Below are 15,992 nucleotides of genomic sequence, written 5' to 3'. Positions count from 1 at the left end.
TCCTGACAGGCTGGGGCCCCAATCCACCCCAATTGGGACCTGGCTGCTGGACCCCACCTGTGCACGAATTCATGCACTGGGCCTCTAGTTATTAAAAAAATATATCCTTATCTCTGAATCCTTATTCCCAGGGTGCAGATGGGACCTAAATGAAGAGAGCTTGCCTTGGTGCCTCAGTATTATGTAACAAGGTAATGATATCAACTAAAGACTGGCTCTCTCATGGTCCTCCACTCGTCAACATAACCACCCGATACTTCATTCAATAAAAATCTAGCAAACATCCATCATGCACTCGGGCTGTGTGGAATTGTCACAGATTATGGTACACATTGAAGTCAGACTGCCTGGCGTGGCTTCCTAATTCGATCTCTTAATAGCTGTGTATTCTAAGGCAAGTTGGTAATCTTCCCTGAGCTTTCCCATCTCTAGAATGATGCTAAGAATACCCATCTCATACGATTATATAAGGCCAGAGCGAGCTGGTACATGTGAAGTACTTTGCAAAGCACTTGACTCAGAGAATGAGCTCAGTGGTTGGGGGGCATTGCTTTTCTGAAGACACAAAATGGACAAGAAAGGAGAACATGTCAGTTTTCATTTATACTTTTAATAAAGGAGAATATGTCATGTTTTCATTTATAATTTCAATATAATCCAACAAACCTTGTGACATAGGTATTGCCCTCCTGTTTTGCAAAGTGAGGTTCAGAGGGATCATGTGGCAATGGTCACTGAGTTTTTAAATCACAGGGTTGATTTCCCAAACCAGGTCTTCTGACTTCTAAGCCCTGAGCTCTTTTTTTCTGCACCAGAGCTGCTGCCCCTGGTGGTGTGCTTTTTTTCCCCCTGAGCCCGAAGGGTATGTCAGATATTCTCATTTAATCCTCAGAAGGATGCAGCTTTCACAACCTGGGAATAAATAACCCTGACATGGATACACATGTTCAGACCAGATGGCAGAATAAACTGGCAAGTATTACGGGACTTAATGGAAAATGTAGGTCAAAGGGAAGTGTCTTCTGAGAGAATGGGGCAGAATAGGGAGGCAATAACATTGATGGATAACTGCTTGGGGCCAGGTGCTTTTGCCAGATCCTTGATCTACAATAACCTTGAGATTTTGATATCATTATGCCCCCATTTTACAGTTAAGGAAATAGAGGTTCAAAGAGGACAAGACACACAGAAAAGGGAGGAATGTGAATCTGGTATCAACACAAGTTTGTACATCTGCCCCTGGATCTGGGCTTCTCAATGTCTCCTGCACACAAAGAATCTCTAGAGCCATGGTCGGCAAACTGCGGCTCTCGAGCCACATGCGGCTCTTTGGCCCCTTGAGTGTGGCTCTTCCACAAAATACCACAGCCTGGTCGAGTCTATTTTGAAGAAGTGGCATTAGAAGAAGTTTAAGTTTTAAAAAGGTGGCTCTCAAAAGAAATATCACGTACTGTTGAGATTTGGCTCTGTTGACTAATGAGTTTGCCGACCACGATTCTAGAGACATTTTTAGGACATTAAATGGCTGGGTTCCATCTTCAGGGATTCTGAATCATGGGTCTGGAGCGGGGCCAAGCCAGGTGAAAGGAATGTGCAGCCAAGAGGGAAGCACAGCCAGCTGCTGTCGGGACAGAGCTCTGAGCTCCTGGAACACAGTCTCCGCCCAGGCCTGACAGTAATTCCACTCAGCAGCCGCACCACCCCCTTTCCTTAGAGAGGGCATGGCTGGTTCTTTCTTTAAGCAGCACAAGTAAGATGAGTTCAAGAATTTATCACCCAACGTTCACAGTAACTGAATATAGATTTTAGGCAATGGCATCGCATCAAGATGCACAAATATAGGGAGACCCTAAAATCAAACTCAGGCATCGTTTCTCCCTCCTGATAGGCCAGGAAGTTGAGCTGAAGTTTGTTTTTGGTTTCCTTCATTTATTGTTTAAATGGGTACATAAAATATTTTATGTTTACTTCTCCAAAAGAGAAATACGAATTAAGTTGCTCTTTACGTATGATTTGGGGGGTGGGGATGGGGAGGAGCGTAGGAGGCTCAGCAACCTTTATTTAAAACCAAACCAAAAAGTCCTTTCCCGTCTCTGCAGAACTTCTCATGATGTGCAGAAGGAATTCACATGATTAGCATGCTCTTGGCACCCCCTAATTCCAGGTGTCTTTTTTCTTCTTCTTCAAGACAATATGAGCGCTCATCATTGATTCCAGGTGTCTTTGATGATCCTGACAGCCTCTCTCCTGATTATAAACCACCCCCACCTCCTGGTTGGATTATTTCAGACGGCATACCCAAGCCAAATGCACTGCTAAATTATCTCTCCAATCTAAGCCCAGCAAAAAAACTAGCTTTTCTCCGTTAAACCAAAAGTGGGACTGGAAAGGGAGAGACAATAGGAGGGTTAAAGATCAACTAGGACAGATGGCTGGGGGATTGACCTTTAACCAAACATAAGTAGCCCAGGTACAGCTTCCCCTTGATAGGTGAAGAGATACCAGGTCCTCAGAGAGTGAAAAAGCAAAGGGAGAAACAGGGCGCGCCAGGAGGGAAGCTGCCCGAGAGCACGAGGGAAAGGCAAGGAGGAGCCTGGGAGCAGTCGCCTTGAACTCAGAGGAGCATCTGTTCACTGTCAATGTCACTCTCCCTCGGGGCCCGTGTGATGGATGTACTATTTGGCAAAAATAAGAAAGAACAACTGGAGCCTGTGAGGGCCAAAGTGACAGGTGAGTGTTTTGTATAAATGATTGGCTCCTCTTTGATGTTTAGATGTATGTGGGGTTTTTTCTGCTTATTATGAGTTATTTCTGGAAAACAGTATCTGGGAGAAAATGACCCATAATCCAGACACGTTCTCTGTGACAATCTAGGTGTGCTTTTATATATTATAACTCAATTTCCACGGAGAGGGAACTGTCCTCACTATTTCCAGGAGAAAAGTCCCGGGAATGCTGCGTCTGGCATATATACAACGGGATTATTCTGCAAAATGTGGCCCATTCCAACTGGGTGCTGTATTTGTGCAAATGTGTGTATCCTGAATTAATTTCAAAGTGGTGCGAGAAGTGGGGTGAGTCCCCACTCCTGCCTGTGCTCACCAGAGGGCATGGAGAACCTGATGTGATGTCCTCTCAGATACCACAGGGGTCGTTTGGGCATGGAGTGCCTACAGAGCCAAAAGACCCATTCCTTGTGTCTCCTTTATTGCTCTGGCTTTCTCCTCTTCTGCATTGCAACTTGACTTTCTGGTATCGTCTTGTTTAGATTCTACATACAGGCTAGTGACTGGGTCTGAACTCTCGGGTCCCCAGCTGGTCGCTTGCTTGGTGTTCTGAGAACAGCGTGTGGGGCAGCTCAGGCTCACGGGCAGGTTCATCTTTGGAGAAATTAACTGGATGTTTTTCACGAGGAGAGGAAAACAGTGAGCGTTCTTTATGAGGAAGGTCAGATTGGAGCTTTTCAGCTGAGAATTTGCCTTGGAAATTGCATAGTGCTCTCTCTGTAAATGTTGTTCCTATTATATGTCTATGACATTAATGCTATGCTCCAATTCACCTCTCACCTGCTCCTTCTCCTGTGTCCTGGGTCTCTGTGAATAATCCCCGCAAGGGAACTTAGTTTCCCAAGGCAAGAGACTTATCTGGGTTTTTTTTTTTTAATGCTCCCCTCCCCTTTCCTCCATATTTAGTCCAATCCTATCAGTTCTGTCATCCAAATCTTTTTGCTGTCCAAACTCCATACCACAGCCAGGGACAAAATTTCGAAATCCCAAATCTAAGCATATTTCATTGATATGAGATGTTCAAAATAAGCAGATCCTAAAAGACAGCAAGTAGATCAGTGGTTGCCCAGGGACTGGGGCTGGGGAATGGGAATGATTAACGGGTGGGTACAGAGCTTCTTTTGGGGGTGATGGAAATATTCTGGAATTAGATAGTGGTGATTGTTGCACAATATTGGGAATATACTAAAAGCCCCTGAATTATACACTTTAAAATGGTGGATCTTATGTTGTGTGAATTTTCTGAATAAAAAAAAATTGCACCCATCAGCAGACAAGTGGATTAGAAAACTGTGGTACATCTACACAATGGAATTCTACGCTGCTGTAGAAAAGAAGGAATTCTTACCATTTGCAACAGCATGGAAGGAACTAGAGAGCATTATGCTAAGTGAAATAAGCTAGTCAGAGAAAGATAACTATCATGATCTTACTCATTTGTGGAATATAATGAACAACATAAACTGATGAACAAAAACAGAGCCAGAGACATAGAAGCATCGAACAGACTGTCCAACCTATGAGGGAAGGTGGGGGTAAGTGAGGGGGTAAGACATCAACCAAAGGACTTGTATGCATGTATATGAGCAAACCCAAATGACACAGATAGTAGGGGGGTGAGGGCTTGTGCTTGGGGATGGGGGTGGCAGGGGAGAGGTCAATGGGGGAAAAAGGAGACTCATGTAATAATTTAAGCAATAAAGAATTAAAAAAAAAAATTTGCAGCCCGGCCAGCATGCCTCAGTGGTTGAGCGGCGACCTATGAATCAGGAGGTCACAGTTCAATTCCAGGCTGGCACGTGCCCAGGTTGCAGGCTCAATCCCCAATGGGTGGTGTGCAGAAGTCAAGGTGACCGATGTTTCTCTCTCATCCACGTTTCAATCTCTCTATCCCTCTCCCTTCCTCTCTTTCTAAAACAATAAAAACATATATTTTTTGTAATTTCAAAAAAATAAAAAAGTCTGATCCTGCCCTGGCCAATGTGGCTCAGTTGATTAGAACATCATCCTGAACACCCAAAGGTTGCAGGTTTGATCCCTGGTTGGGGTGCACACGGAAAGCAACCCGTCGATGTTCTCTCTCACATCAATGTTTTTTTCCCTCTCTTTCTCCACCTCCCTTTCTCTCTAAAATCAGTAAGCATATCCTTGGGTAAGGATTTAAAAAAGTCTGGTCCTATTGTTCCCTATTATAACTGTCAAAAGTGTCCCATTCTTCTGAACATAAAATCAAAGCCCTTGGAGTATGGTGTTGTTGACCTTTGTCCCTTGGCTCCTGCTTACCTCTATAACCTCGATACTTATGATGTTCTCACTCAAAAATTACAGCACAATCTCACTCAACAGCTGGCACATCTCCAGGTCTTTGGACTGGTCTTTGATCTCCTGGTTTGGGTTCTTCCAGAGACAAGCATTCAGGTGTAAGTAGTTTATGTGGGACTCGATTCCAAGAAATACTGGGAGGGAAGCCAAAAAAAGGAGCATTGTCAAGACACTGACCACTGGGAACCATCAGAGCTGAATCCTCTGGGCATAGTATAACACTTGCCTCACATTGTCCCAGCTCAGGGCAAGGAAGTGGTGGCATTTGACCCCCACTCCCCATCCATTGATGGGTGAGAACTGCCTCCGGGGACATTAGCTCTCCAAGGTGCTTCCAGCTTGTCCAGCACATGAGCAGAGCAGCTCCCTGGATGAGAACAAAGCCCTCAAGGGAGGTGGGTGGGGACCAACATCATCTGCTTCAACACTCTATCTTTGAAGCAGTGCTGTCCAATAGAAATATAATGCATGCCACATGTGTAATTTTAAATTTAATATCCACATTCAAAACAGTAAAAAGAAACAGGTGAAATTAATTTTAGTAGTACATTTTATTTTACACACCAAACATATCCAAAATATGACCAGTTTGACATGTAATCAATATTTTTAAAATTGCTAATACAATATTTTATATTTTTTCTTTTTTAAAAATATATTTTATTGATTTTTTACAGAGAGAGGGATAGAGAGTTAGAAATATCGATGAAAGAGAAACATCGATCAGTTGCCTCTTGCACAACCCCTACTGGGGATGTGCCCGCAACCAAGGTACATGCCCTTGACCAGAATCGAACCTGGGACCTTTCAGTCCACAGGCCGATGCTCTATCCACTGAGCTAAACCGGTTTCGGCAACATTTTATATTTTTTCATAGTCCCTGAAACCCGGTGTATATTTTATACTTAACAACACATTTCAGTTTGGACTAGCCACATTTTAAGTGTTTAATCGCCACATGGGGCTGGAGGTTACCATACTGGATTGCACAGCTCTAAAATGTTATTTCCTCAGGCCTACTTTCCCTCAAGTCTCATCCAAGTTGCTTCCCCTAGAAAGCAGCCCTCACCCTACTGCACTCCCCTCACCCCCTGGCTGAATCTTGCATTGCCTTTAGCACAGTTTATTTGGACTGTCTGTTCATTCTTCTACCTCTGTCTCTCAATGGATGGAGATCAACTTAAGGACAGGGGCGATGCCTATTCATCTTGGTATCCTCAGTGCTGGCACCACATCAGGCATATGATACACTTTCTGGAAATGACTGCTAGGTCATCCAAATGAATGGATGTAGTGAGTGGTATGGCCTCAGTTCCTTTCCATGGCCATTTCTCCTAGCTTTTTGGTTTAGACATGGAAACTGGAAACTAAACATTCTTTCTCTTAACAGGCAAGATTCCAACCTGGCTACGGGGAACACTGCTTCGAAATGGGCCTGGGATGCACACTGTGGGGGAGACCAGATACAACCATTGGTTTGATGGCCTAGCCTTGCTCCACAGCTTCACAATTAGAGATGGTAAAAGCACTATATTAGTTTTCTATATACTGTAACAAATGACCATGAATTTAGTAGCTACAAATAATACAAATTAAATATTTTCTATAGTTCTGGAAGTTGGGAGTCTAAAATGGGTATTTCACTGGGCTAAAATCAAGGTGTTGGCAGGGCTGCATTTTTTCAGGGCTATAGGAGATAATCCATTTTCTTGCCTTTTCCAGCTTCAGAAGCTACCAGCATTCCTTGGCTTGTGGCCCCATCTCCCACTTCAAAGCCAGCTCTCTCTCTCTTTCTCTGTCTGTCTCTCTCTCTGATTCTATAATCACATATCCTTCTCTGACTCTAACCTTCTTATCTCCCTTTTATAAGGACCTTTGTGATGACATTGAGCATATCAGATAATCCAGGATCATCCTCCCTCTCAAGATCCTTACCTTAATTATACATATGCAGTCTCTTTTGCCCTGTCAGGTAACATATTCACAGTTCCAGGGACTAGGACATGGACATCTTGGGGAGGTGATTAGTCAGCCCACCATAAGCATAAACCTTCCTGGAAAGGTGGCCAAAGTTCTTTTTCAAAGAGTTCAACTTGCAAAATAATATGTATTCTCAATAAGATGGGCAACCACAGGCAGAAGATTACAGGCTTTGGAATCAAACATGCATCAAATCAAAATAGGGGGAGGACAGAGCTGAAAAGATCAAAGTCGAATGTATTGCTCAGGAAAGCCATGTCACTCAAGTAATACATTCAGTAGCTCTCCCTGAGTGGACACAGAATATAGGGCAGAAAATAGAGAGTTCCACAGATAAGGCGAAATTCTGAGTTCAGGATACTGGCTCAAGAAGTGGATTGTAACCCTAGCTGGCTGGCTCAGTAGATACAGTGTCCACCCACAGACTTCAGGGTCCCAGGTTCAATTCCCGTTAAGGGCACATACCTCAGTTGCAGGCTTGATCCATCCCCCGCCCTGGTTGGAGAGCGTGTGTGTAGGCAACCAATCAATGTGTCTTTCTCACATCAATGTTTCTCTCTCTCTGTTTCTTCTTCTCCCACTCTCTCTAAAAATCAATGGAAAAATATCCTCAGGTGAGGATTAACAACAATAAAAAGTGGAGTGTGAACTCTTGGCTGTTGGCCACTGCCTGGTTTATGTCACAGCAGCGTGAGCTGAGTTCTCCAAGAAGTCCAGGATGGCTTGCATGAGGCTTTAACAGGCTCAGGGGCACATGGTGGGCACATTTATGTTCAAGAACTTTAGCTCGGTGACCTTTTTCTTTAACCCTGTATTTTAGCCTGGGCAATATGTGGTCACTCACCTCCCTTGGCCTCATCAGTGAAAAGAGCATAATCGTCCTTTCCGGAGAGTTGTGATGCTTAGAAGTATAGATGACTAGCAAGGGCCTGACACCTGGGAGATGCTCAGTAGGTTAAAAACCATCATCACTATTTCTGGGTTTGAATCCCAGCTCCACCATCCTAGCTAACATGCACCTATGTTGTGTGATCTTGGCCAACTTACTGACCCTCTCTGTGTCTCAGTCTCCCATCAGCAAAATGGAGATATAGCAGTAGCATATCTCATAGAGTTGCTGTGGAATTTAAAGGCATTAATATGTGTAAGGAGCTTTGTATAATGTCCAGCATATAATATGTGCTAAATAAGCATTAACTATTATTTTTGCATAACTATTATTTCTTCCAAGCCAGTAAGCAATTATTGACTATATGCCAGCAACTTGCTCAAACGTTTCAGGAATGGAGATACTATGTGTGAAAACCATGAGCTCTGTTTGCAAAAACTTAGACATTTTACTCAGACTCAGCTGCAGAGAGGGTGGTTCCATATTTCCTGATAGCCCCAAGCTCTAACAATCTCCTCCTTTTCTGGACAGAAGTCACCAATGATTCCAGGGGAAATAAATGCTGTGCTGGATGAGATGCATAAAAGGCCGCTTCCTTTCTGTGAGGCTCTGCCTCACCAGGCTGCCAGGTCCTCTGTGGCCATATCTGGTGCTCATGTTGATGCTGTAGGAGGTGTTCTGGTCCCCTCTTGGCAGGTGCAGAAATGGAGACTTTAGAGAGGTTGAGTGACTTTTCCAAGGTCAGGCTTGTGTTGTCTGAAGTTTAGTTTGCAGCCATCCCCCTCTCTCACACACACACATACACCCACACCCACACCCACCCCCACCCCCCCCCCCCCGCCCCACGCACACCCCTACCTGAGAAATAGCAGATTGCTTAAATGGCCCCTTCACAGCTTACCAAGCAGTAGCTCTGGCATCCTTCCATAGAGACCCCCCAGGGTCAAGGGAACCAGCAGAGAGTGGCCGAGCCATGGCTGTCTTATGGAAGCATGGGATAAATAGGAGGCAAATGACCAAAGTTATCCCATGCTGTTTAGAATTTCTAAAAGCTCCTAGTAGGTTTTCAAACTAAAAATTCATTGTCAAAGGTAAGAAGTTATTTGGTATCCTTTTATGAGATCGTCATACAGGTGTGACCACAAGAGGAGACACAGAGGCTCAGGAAACAAAGGTGATTATACTTACAGGTCCTAGGGACAGGAGGCACAGTACATCACGCAAGGCCACATGGGAAAACACCAGGGTGGCCAAGAGGCAGAAGACGGGACAGGGCAAATGCTTAGGCCACAGCCTTTATTGGGGTTTCAAGGGAAAGACAGGGCAGGATTGGCTCATTGTGAATGATTCAGTGGACTTGGGCTATGGTGGTTGTCTTTAGCTGCCTGGCACCTAGCCCTCGGATGGTTAAGGTAGAGGAATGTTCGCTCCTGGGGTGTAAGAACCAGATAGAGCCTCCTGTCTTCCATCTGGTTCTGAATTAGTTTGCATATCAAAGACATGCTGGGCCCATTGCTACCTCTAAGAATTGGCTAGTCTAGGGAGGACAGTCTCTTCTCCCCAGCCAAAAAGGTATTTTAAGATGTCAAGACATCAAAATACACCTGGATTCATTGGAGTGATATAATTGTATAAATGGTGCAACAGTAATAAAGTTAAACAATTAGAAAGAATAGATATAATACAGTAGCATGAAAGACAGTTTTATTCATAATCTGGAACTGGATGGAAATTGGGAAGTATGGAGAGTACACCCAGTTACTTCCCTTGTCCTGCTCTTGCCTAGAGGGGCACTTTAAAACTCTTCATGGAGCTGAAATCGGTTTGGCTCAGTGGATAGCGTCGGCCTGCGGACTCAAGGGTCCCAGGTTCGATTCCGGTCAAGGGCATGGAGCTGAAATGACACAAACGAAGTAGGATTGTTTTGGTAGAAGGAAGCAATCCTTTTCCACCCATCTCTTCAATACTCACTACAGGAAGTGCTTGCTGGCCACTGGCCTAAATGCTTCATGCCCATTCACACCTCAGCCCTCACTATAGTTTCTGAAGTAGGTACTATTGTTATTATCCCGATTTTACCGTATAGTGAGAGTCTAAGGCCAGAAAGCCAAGATTCTTGTCCAAATGCACACAGCTAAGATGTGGTGGTCAGATAAAAACCCAATACTCTCTAAATCCAGAATCCCAAATCCCAATCATTATGCACTTCTGCCCCCCATGACCCTATTCTGCCAGCTACCATCTCTCCCCAACCCAGTCCTCTCGAGCCTGCCAGATTGTCAGTGTTGGTGTGGCACAGTCTGGCCTCATCTCCTCTCCCCGAGAACTCTCAATGGCTCCCCATTGTCTAACAATGGAAATATAAACCCAAAATGGTAAATATACTATATAGGACTCAAGAGGGCATGCACAGGGCAAATGGGGCTCTTGAATTTGTAGAGAACACAAAGTCAGTATTTCTCAAAAGGTGGTTTGTGAGCCTTCTGCACTGGAACCCCCTGGGATGCTAATTAAAGGTGCAAACACACACACACCACGACCACCACCACCACCGCCACCTTCAGAGATTCATAATCCTGAAAGTAGGGCCAGAGCATCTGTTTCTAACATGTTTCTAAGACGTTTCCCAGATGACCCTGAGCACACAGAGGTTTGAAAAAGCCTCCACTGAAGACCTCCAGCCTGTATCTGACCACTACCACATCTTAGCTGTGTGCGTTTGGACAAGCTTATCAGGGTGTTGTGAGGTGGGGCTCAGACTCTTGAAATTTTTAAAAGCACCAGGCGATTCTAGTATACAGCCATCATGGAGAACCTATGTTAGTGCCAAACCAATAAGACTTTGGAGCAAGAAAACAAAAAGACGTAAAAAGGACTTGTGGCCTTCAGCAGAGGCCAGAGGAAATAATGCTTTAAAAAAACAAAGATTTGAATGAAAGAGGCAGAGTGGAGCAAGGGAAGCCGGTGAAGGTATGCAGGAGTCTAAAATGGTTTTAAAATAAGACATTTTATAAAGCAGGCATAGAGATGCATGAACCCAGGTCTCTTTCAGCATTATAGTCAATAATCCTACATAATAAAAGCCTAATATGCAAATTGTCCCCTCAACCAGGAGTTTGACAAGGGGGCTCCCTCCCCACCTTCCACATACCCCGTGGGCGACTGCTAGGGGCTCTACCAATGCACGAATTTCGTGCACTGGGCCTCTAGTTTTCTTATAAGAGTCAAAGTTATCCCATGAGGAACATGGGAATTCTAAGAGCCAGAGTTGCCAAGATTTACAGACAAAAGAGATCTTGAGAATTTAGCCTTTCCAAGCTTTTTCAATTGTTATAGCTCCAAAGATTGTTATATCTTTTGGAAAGTTAGCTTACCAACATGTGTGTAATATACACACACACACAAGTATATGTGTTTGTATATATATATAGCCATTCCCTTACCCCCAAACCAGAACTTATTCTAGAAGATTCCAAGCAGGAGACTGTTTACTTGTGTTCCTTTAGAAGGAATGTGGCTAATTGGACTCTTCCAGGAGCGGGGGTGGGTGTGGGGGGTGACTCCTTCTTTAATGTCAGCCTTGAGCAATCCCAAAGACACATTTTCCTGTGGCCCCAAGTGCTCTGTGCTCTGGGGCTGGTTGTTTACAGGAAATGGGCCGCCTGGGTTGGGTGTTTACATTTCCAGTAAACAGATTTCAACATTTTAAGTAAAGCACCACAGGGCTCACAGCACCTTAGCCAGTGCCTGTGGGTGGTGACTCTCAGAGAGAGGCCAGGAAAGAACAGGCCAGCTCAAGGGGAGACCAGGATGTCCCTAGAGCAGGTTCTGTGTAGCATTTAGTTGAAGACCAGTCTGTGTAGCCTCCACAAGCTCTAACTGATCCTTCTGCCTCCAGGATTTTGTTGGACAAACCAGAATTTTAGCAGCCATCAGTTATCAATGTGTGACAATGGCCCAAAGCCTTGCCCATTCTACTCTACATCTCAATAGCATAGGTATTGAGATGTAGAGTAGAGCTTTTATTGAGCACCTACTATATGCTATACAGGCCTTAAATGCCACAGTAATTCTGTGAGAAAGGTATCATGATCCTCATGTCATAGTGAAGGGGACTAAGCCTGCATGTGACACAAGGTCAAGTGCATGGCTGGTAGATGATGGAGCAAGGATTCATATCCATGTGGAGACTTGAATCTCCTCAGGTGTAAAGTTCATGCCTGTCCTGCTCACCCTAATACCCCTCAGTAAAACCCCTGGAATAGCTGAAATTGATGTGAAAGCCCATTGAAGGTGTCAGCCTGCGATGATTCTGCTTCTTCTCTTTCAGGCGAAGTCTATTACAGGAGCAGATACCTGAGAAGTGACACCTACAACGCCAATATGGAGGCAAACAGGATTGTGGTGTCAGAGTTTGGAACAATGGCCTATCCAGACCCCAGCAAAAACGTATTTTCCAAGTAACTGTCCATTTTTAATCTGGTCATGCTTTCTGATATTCTTGATGGTCAAAACAACCAGTGTTTACTGGTCTGACAATGGTCTTTAGGGGAGATGAAAGTGTCACGTGACCGGCCTTGGCCTATCTTCGCTATGCAAATTTTGGTCACTGACAGCAAGAGAGGCAAGGAGCATCTGACAGATTGTTAGGTATTCTCCCACATGGCTGGTGGGAGAGCAATTTGGAAGTATCTATCAAAATTGCAAATACAGGTTTGGCTCAGTGGATAGAACGTCAGCCTGTGGACTGAAAGGTCCCAGGTTTGATTCCGGTCAAGGGCATGTACCTTGGTTGCAGGCACATCCCCAGTAGGGGGTGTGCAGGAGGCAGCTGATCGATGTTTCTCTCTCATCGATGTTTCTAACTCTCTATCTCTCTCCCTTCCTTTCTGTAAAAAAATCAATAAAATATTTTTTTTTAAAAATTGCAAATGCACATTCCCTTCTGTCCACAGGCATACTTGTTCCTGCTGAAATGACAAACGTACAAGGTTATTCATGGCTGCATCATTTGTTATAATGAGGGACTGAAAATAACCCAAATGTTCATCAACAGAGGAATGGTTAGATTAGTAACAGTAAAACTACAAAAAAACAAAAAAAGTACCAGGCAGAAGTAAAAAAGAGGATGTTTTCTATGTACCGAATGGGAGGATTTCTACGATATATTAAGTTAAAAAAAAATCAAGGTATATAAATAGCAAATAAGTCCTGGCCAGGTTGTTTGGTTGATTAGAGTGTCATCCAATATTCCAAGTTTGTGGGTTTGATCCCTGGTCAGGGCACATATAAGAATCAACCAATGAATGCATAAATAAGTGGAACCACAAATTGATGTGTTTTTTTTTCTCTCTCTCCCCTCCCTTCTTCCCCCCTCTCTTCCTTTCTCTGAAATCAATAAATAAAAATTTAAAGAGCATGTAATATGCTATATTCTGTGTAAAAAGGCAGGAAGAAATATAGATTTATTTTTGCTTGTACATGCAAAAAGAAACTGGAAAGATGCATAAAAGAGGTGGGAAACTGGCAAATGGGAGAAAAGGATAGGGGAATATTTTAGTTGCATATATTTTAAATTATCTGGGTTATGATGCATATGAATGTATTATATATTTAATAATTAAATTGTTGGCCACGGAATCGGGCTTGCTGTCAGTATCCCCTTCCTGGTACTCTTTATATGTAGAAGAATTATGAAATGTGTTAGGGGTGGAGGGGCCCAGAGATGGATGATTGTTTCTGCTTTTCCAGAATTGCTCCAAACTCACATTTACAGGTGGGGGAAGAGGAAGCAAAGAAAAGGGGAGGGGAGGGAATGAATATAAAACCTTTGGGGCATCCTTGCTGTTATATTACTTGCCAGTAGGGGGATCACTAACCAATACAGGAATCTAGGATCCTTTTTCCTGCTTTGGATTTGCCTTTTTGTTTTTTTGGTGTTTTTGTTTTGTTTTGTTTTGTTTTGTTTTTTAAATTTATTGGGATGATGTTGATGAATAAAAGTATATAAGTTTCAGGTATACAGTTCTATAATACATCATCTGTATGTAGTATGTTTTCCACCCCAAGTCAAGTCTCTTTCTATCCCCTTAACTTTCTTGAGTTTGCCTTCTGATCAAATTAGTTATGGCTTCTTATCTTAAAATTAGTTTGCTTTCTTTAAAAAAAACACACACAAAAAAACACACCAAACTCATTTCCTGGACAAATTTGAGGTAACCAGTGTGGACTCACATTCCTGCCAAAAGATTAGTTGTTTTGCTAGTCTTTAGGAACCATTATGGATACATGTATGGTTTCTATAGGGCTTCTTAAAAATCTTCAGAATAACCCAGTAGTTCTTTCTGGTTTTGGTGCGGGAGACCTTTGGATTTTTGAGAGCCCAGGAGGGCTCAGTTGGTGGCCATGTTGTCCAGCTGATTGTCACTCCTTCGTTTATTCATTATGGTGGTACCTTTGGCCACTTGATATCTGAGTCCTCAAGTGACATTTTGGGACCCAGCACTTTTCCTTCCTTAAGTTGAAGTAGTACATTTTTAAGTGTTAGGAAAACTAAAATCATCTCAAGCAGAATTTTCCCGCTGGGTAGACCCAGCCATTGACTCATAGATTTGCTTTCTTCCCCAGAGCTTTTACCTACTTGTCCCACACCATCCCAGATTTCACAGACAACTGCCTGATTAACTTCATGAAGTGTGGAGAAGACTTCTATGCGACCACGGAGACCAATTACATCAGGAAAATCAACCCACAGACTCTGGAAACTCTGGAAAAGGTATCAGTGAATTTACAATCAGCATCAGTTTTTGACTCAAGACAGGAACCCCTTAAGGGGAGGCCATGTGGCCTGCAGGAACTCGTGGCACTTACACTAGATTCTAATCTTTAGGGCTGGGCCTGTGTTTTTTCATTTTTGTGGCTGTTTTCATTCCTAGGGCTACCATAGCAAGCTCCACAAACCAGGTGGCTTACAACAATAGAAATTTGATCTCTCACAGTTCTGAGGGCTGAGAGTCTGAAATCAAGGTGTCATTGGGCCATGTTCTTTCTGAAGGACAGTGTTCTCTAGGGGAGGATCATTCCTTGCCTCTTCCCGTTCCTGGTGGTTACCAGCAATCCCTGGTGTTCCTTTACTGATAGATAGGATGCATCACTCCAGTCCCTTCTAAGGATATAGATCATTGGATGAAGGCCACCCTGACCTAGCATGACTTCATTTTAACTTGATTACATCTACAAAGACCCCATTTCTAAATATAGGTACCAGGAGTTAGGACTTCAACATATCTTTTTGGAAGACCACAACTCAACCTTTAATAGAGTCCATAGTTCTTGGCTCTGAGTGGTAACTCAATGAGTGTCTAAGTGAATGGCTATGCTGGACCTCCCAGGAATCGCAGTGGCCCTACCTTGTATTGACCTGAAGAGGGAGGCATTAGGCAGAGAGCAAGAGTACAAAAATAAATGCCCAAGCAGATACCTTTCCTGGGCAGAATCAAGCCAACATTTTTGTCAAAATCAATAGACCCACTTTCAATTTTTTTCCAGCTGGCCATTCCAAGCCTTGCTGACTTTATCATACATTTTAATGATCTGTTAAAAGGAGTGCTTTTCTTAGCTGTGAAATTATATCCAGCTCTTTTTAAGCTAGGTGGCATAGGTCTAACTGATGTACGAGTTCCACAAAATCGCAGAGAGGAAATACTAGGAGAGAACGGAGTATTACCTGAACGGAATATTGCCTGACTTTTAGCTGGGGGTTGTGCTGTGGGGAGGAAGGGCATTCAGCAGGTTCCCAGGCCGCTGCATTGTTCTACAGTTGTGGCTTGTTCAGAGTGGGCCATTATTGAGCTTGCTAGTTGAATTTTACTTTGACCAAATTTTTTTTTTGTCTTATGTGTGTATTTTTTTGTTACTCCTCACCCAAGGATATTTTTTCCATTGATTTTTAGAGAGAATGAATGGGGAGGGGAAGGAGGGAGGGAGGGAGGGAGGGAGAGAGAGAGAAACATTGA

General features: G+C 43.5%; 1 protein-coding gene across 1 annotated transcript in view; it reads left to right on the top strand.

The window, feature by feature from the left end:
* The first annotated feature begins 2,666 nt into the window (after positions 1-2,666).
* Positions 2,667-15,992, top strand: part of BCO1 (beta-carotene oxygenase 1) — a 37,498-nt gene continuing 24,172 nt past the window's right edge. Inside the window, exons 1-4 of the mRNA XM_054710299.1 lie at positions 2,667-2,730; positions 6,499-6,627; positions 12,308-12,437; positions 14,605-14,752. Coding sequence (XP_054566274.1) covers positions 2,667-2,730; positions 6,499-6,627; positions 12,308-12,437; positions 14,605-14,752 — 471 coding nt within the window. The remainder of the gene's footprint in view (positions 2,731-6,498; positions 6,628-12,307; positions 12,438-14,604; positions 14,753-15,992) is intronic.

The sequence above is a fragment of the Eptesicus fuscus genome, chromosome 21, assembly GCF_027574615.1.
Source record: "Eptesicus fuscus isolate TK198812 chromosome 21, DD_ASM_mEF_20220401, whole genome shotgun sequence".
In the NCBI taxonomy this organism is placed as follows: Eukaryota; Metazoa; Chordata; class Mammalia; order Chiroptera; family Vespertilionidae; genus Eptesicus; species Eptesicus fuscus.
This window is presented reverse-complemented; position numbering and strand designations above follow the sequence as displayed.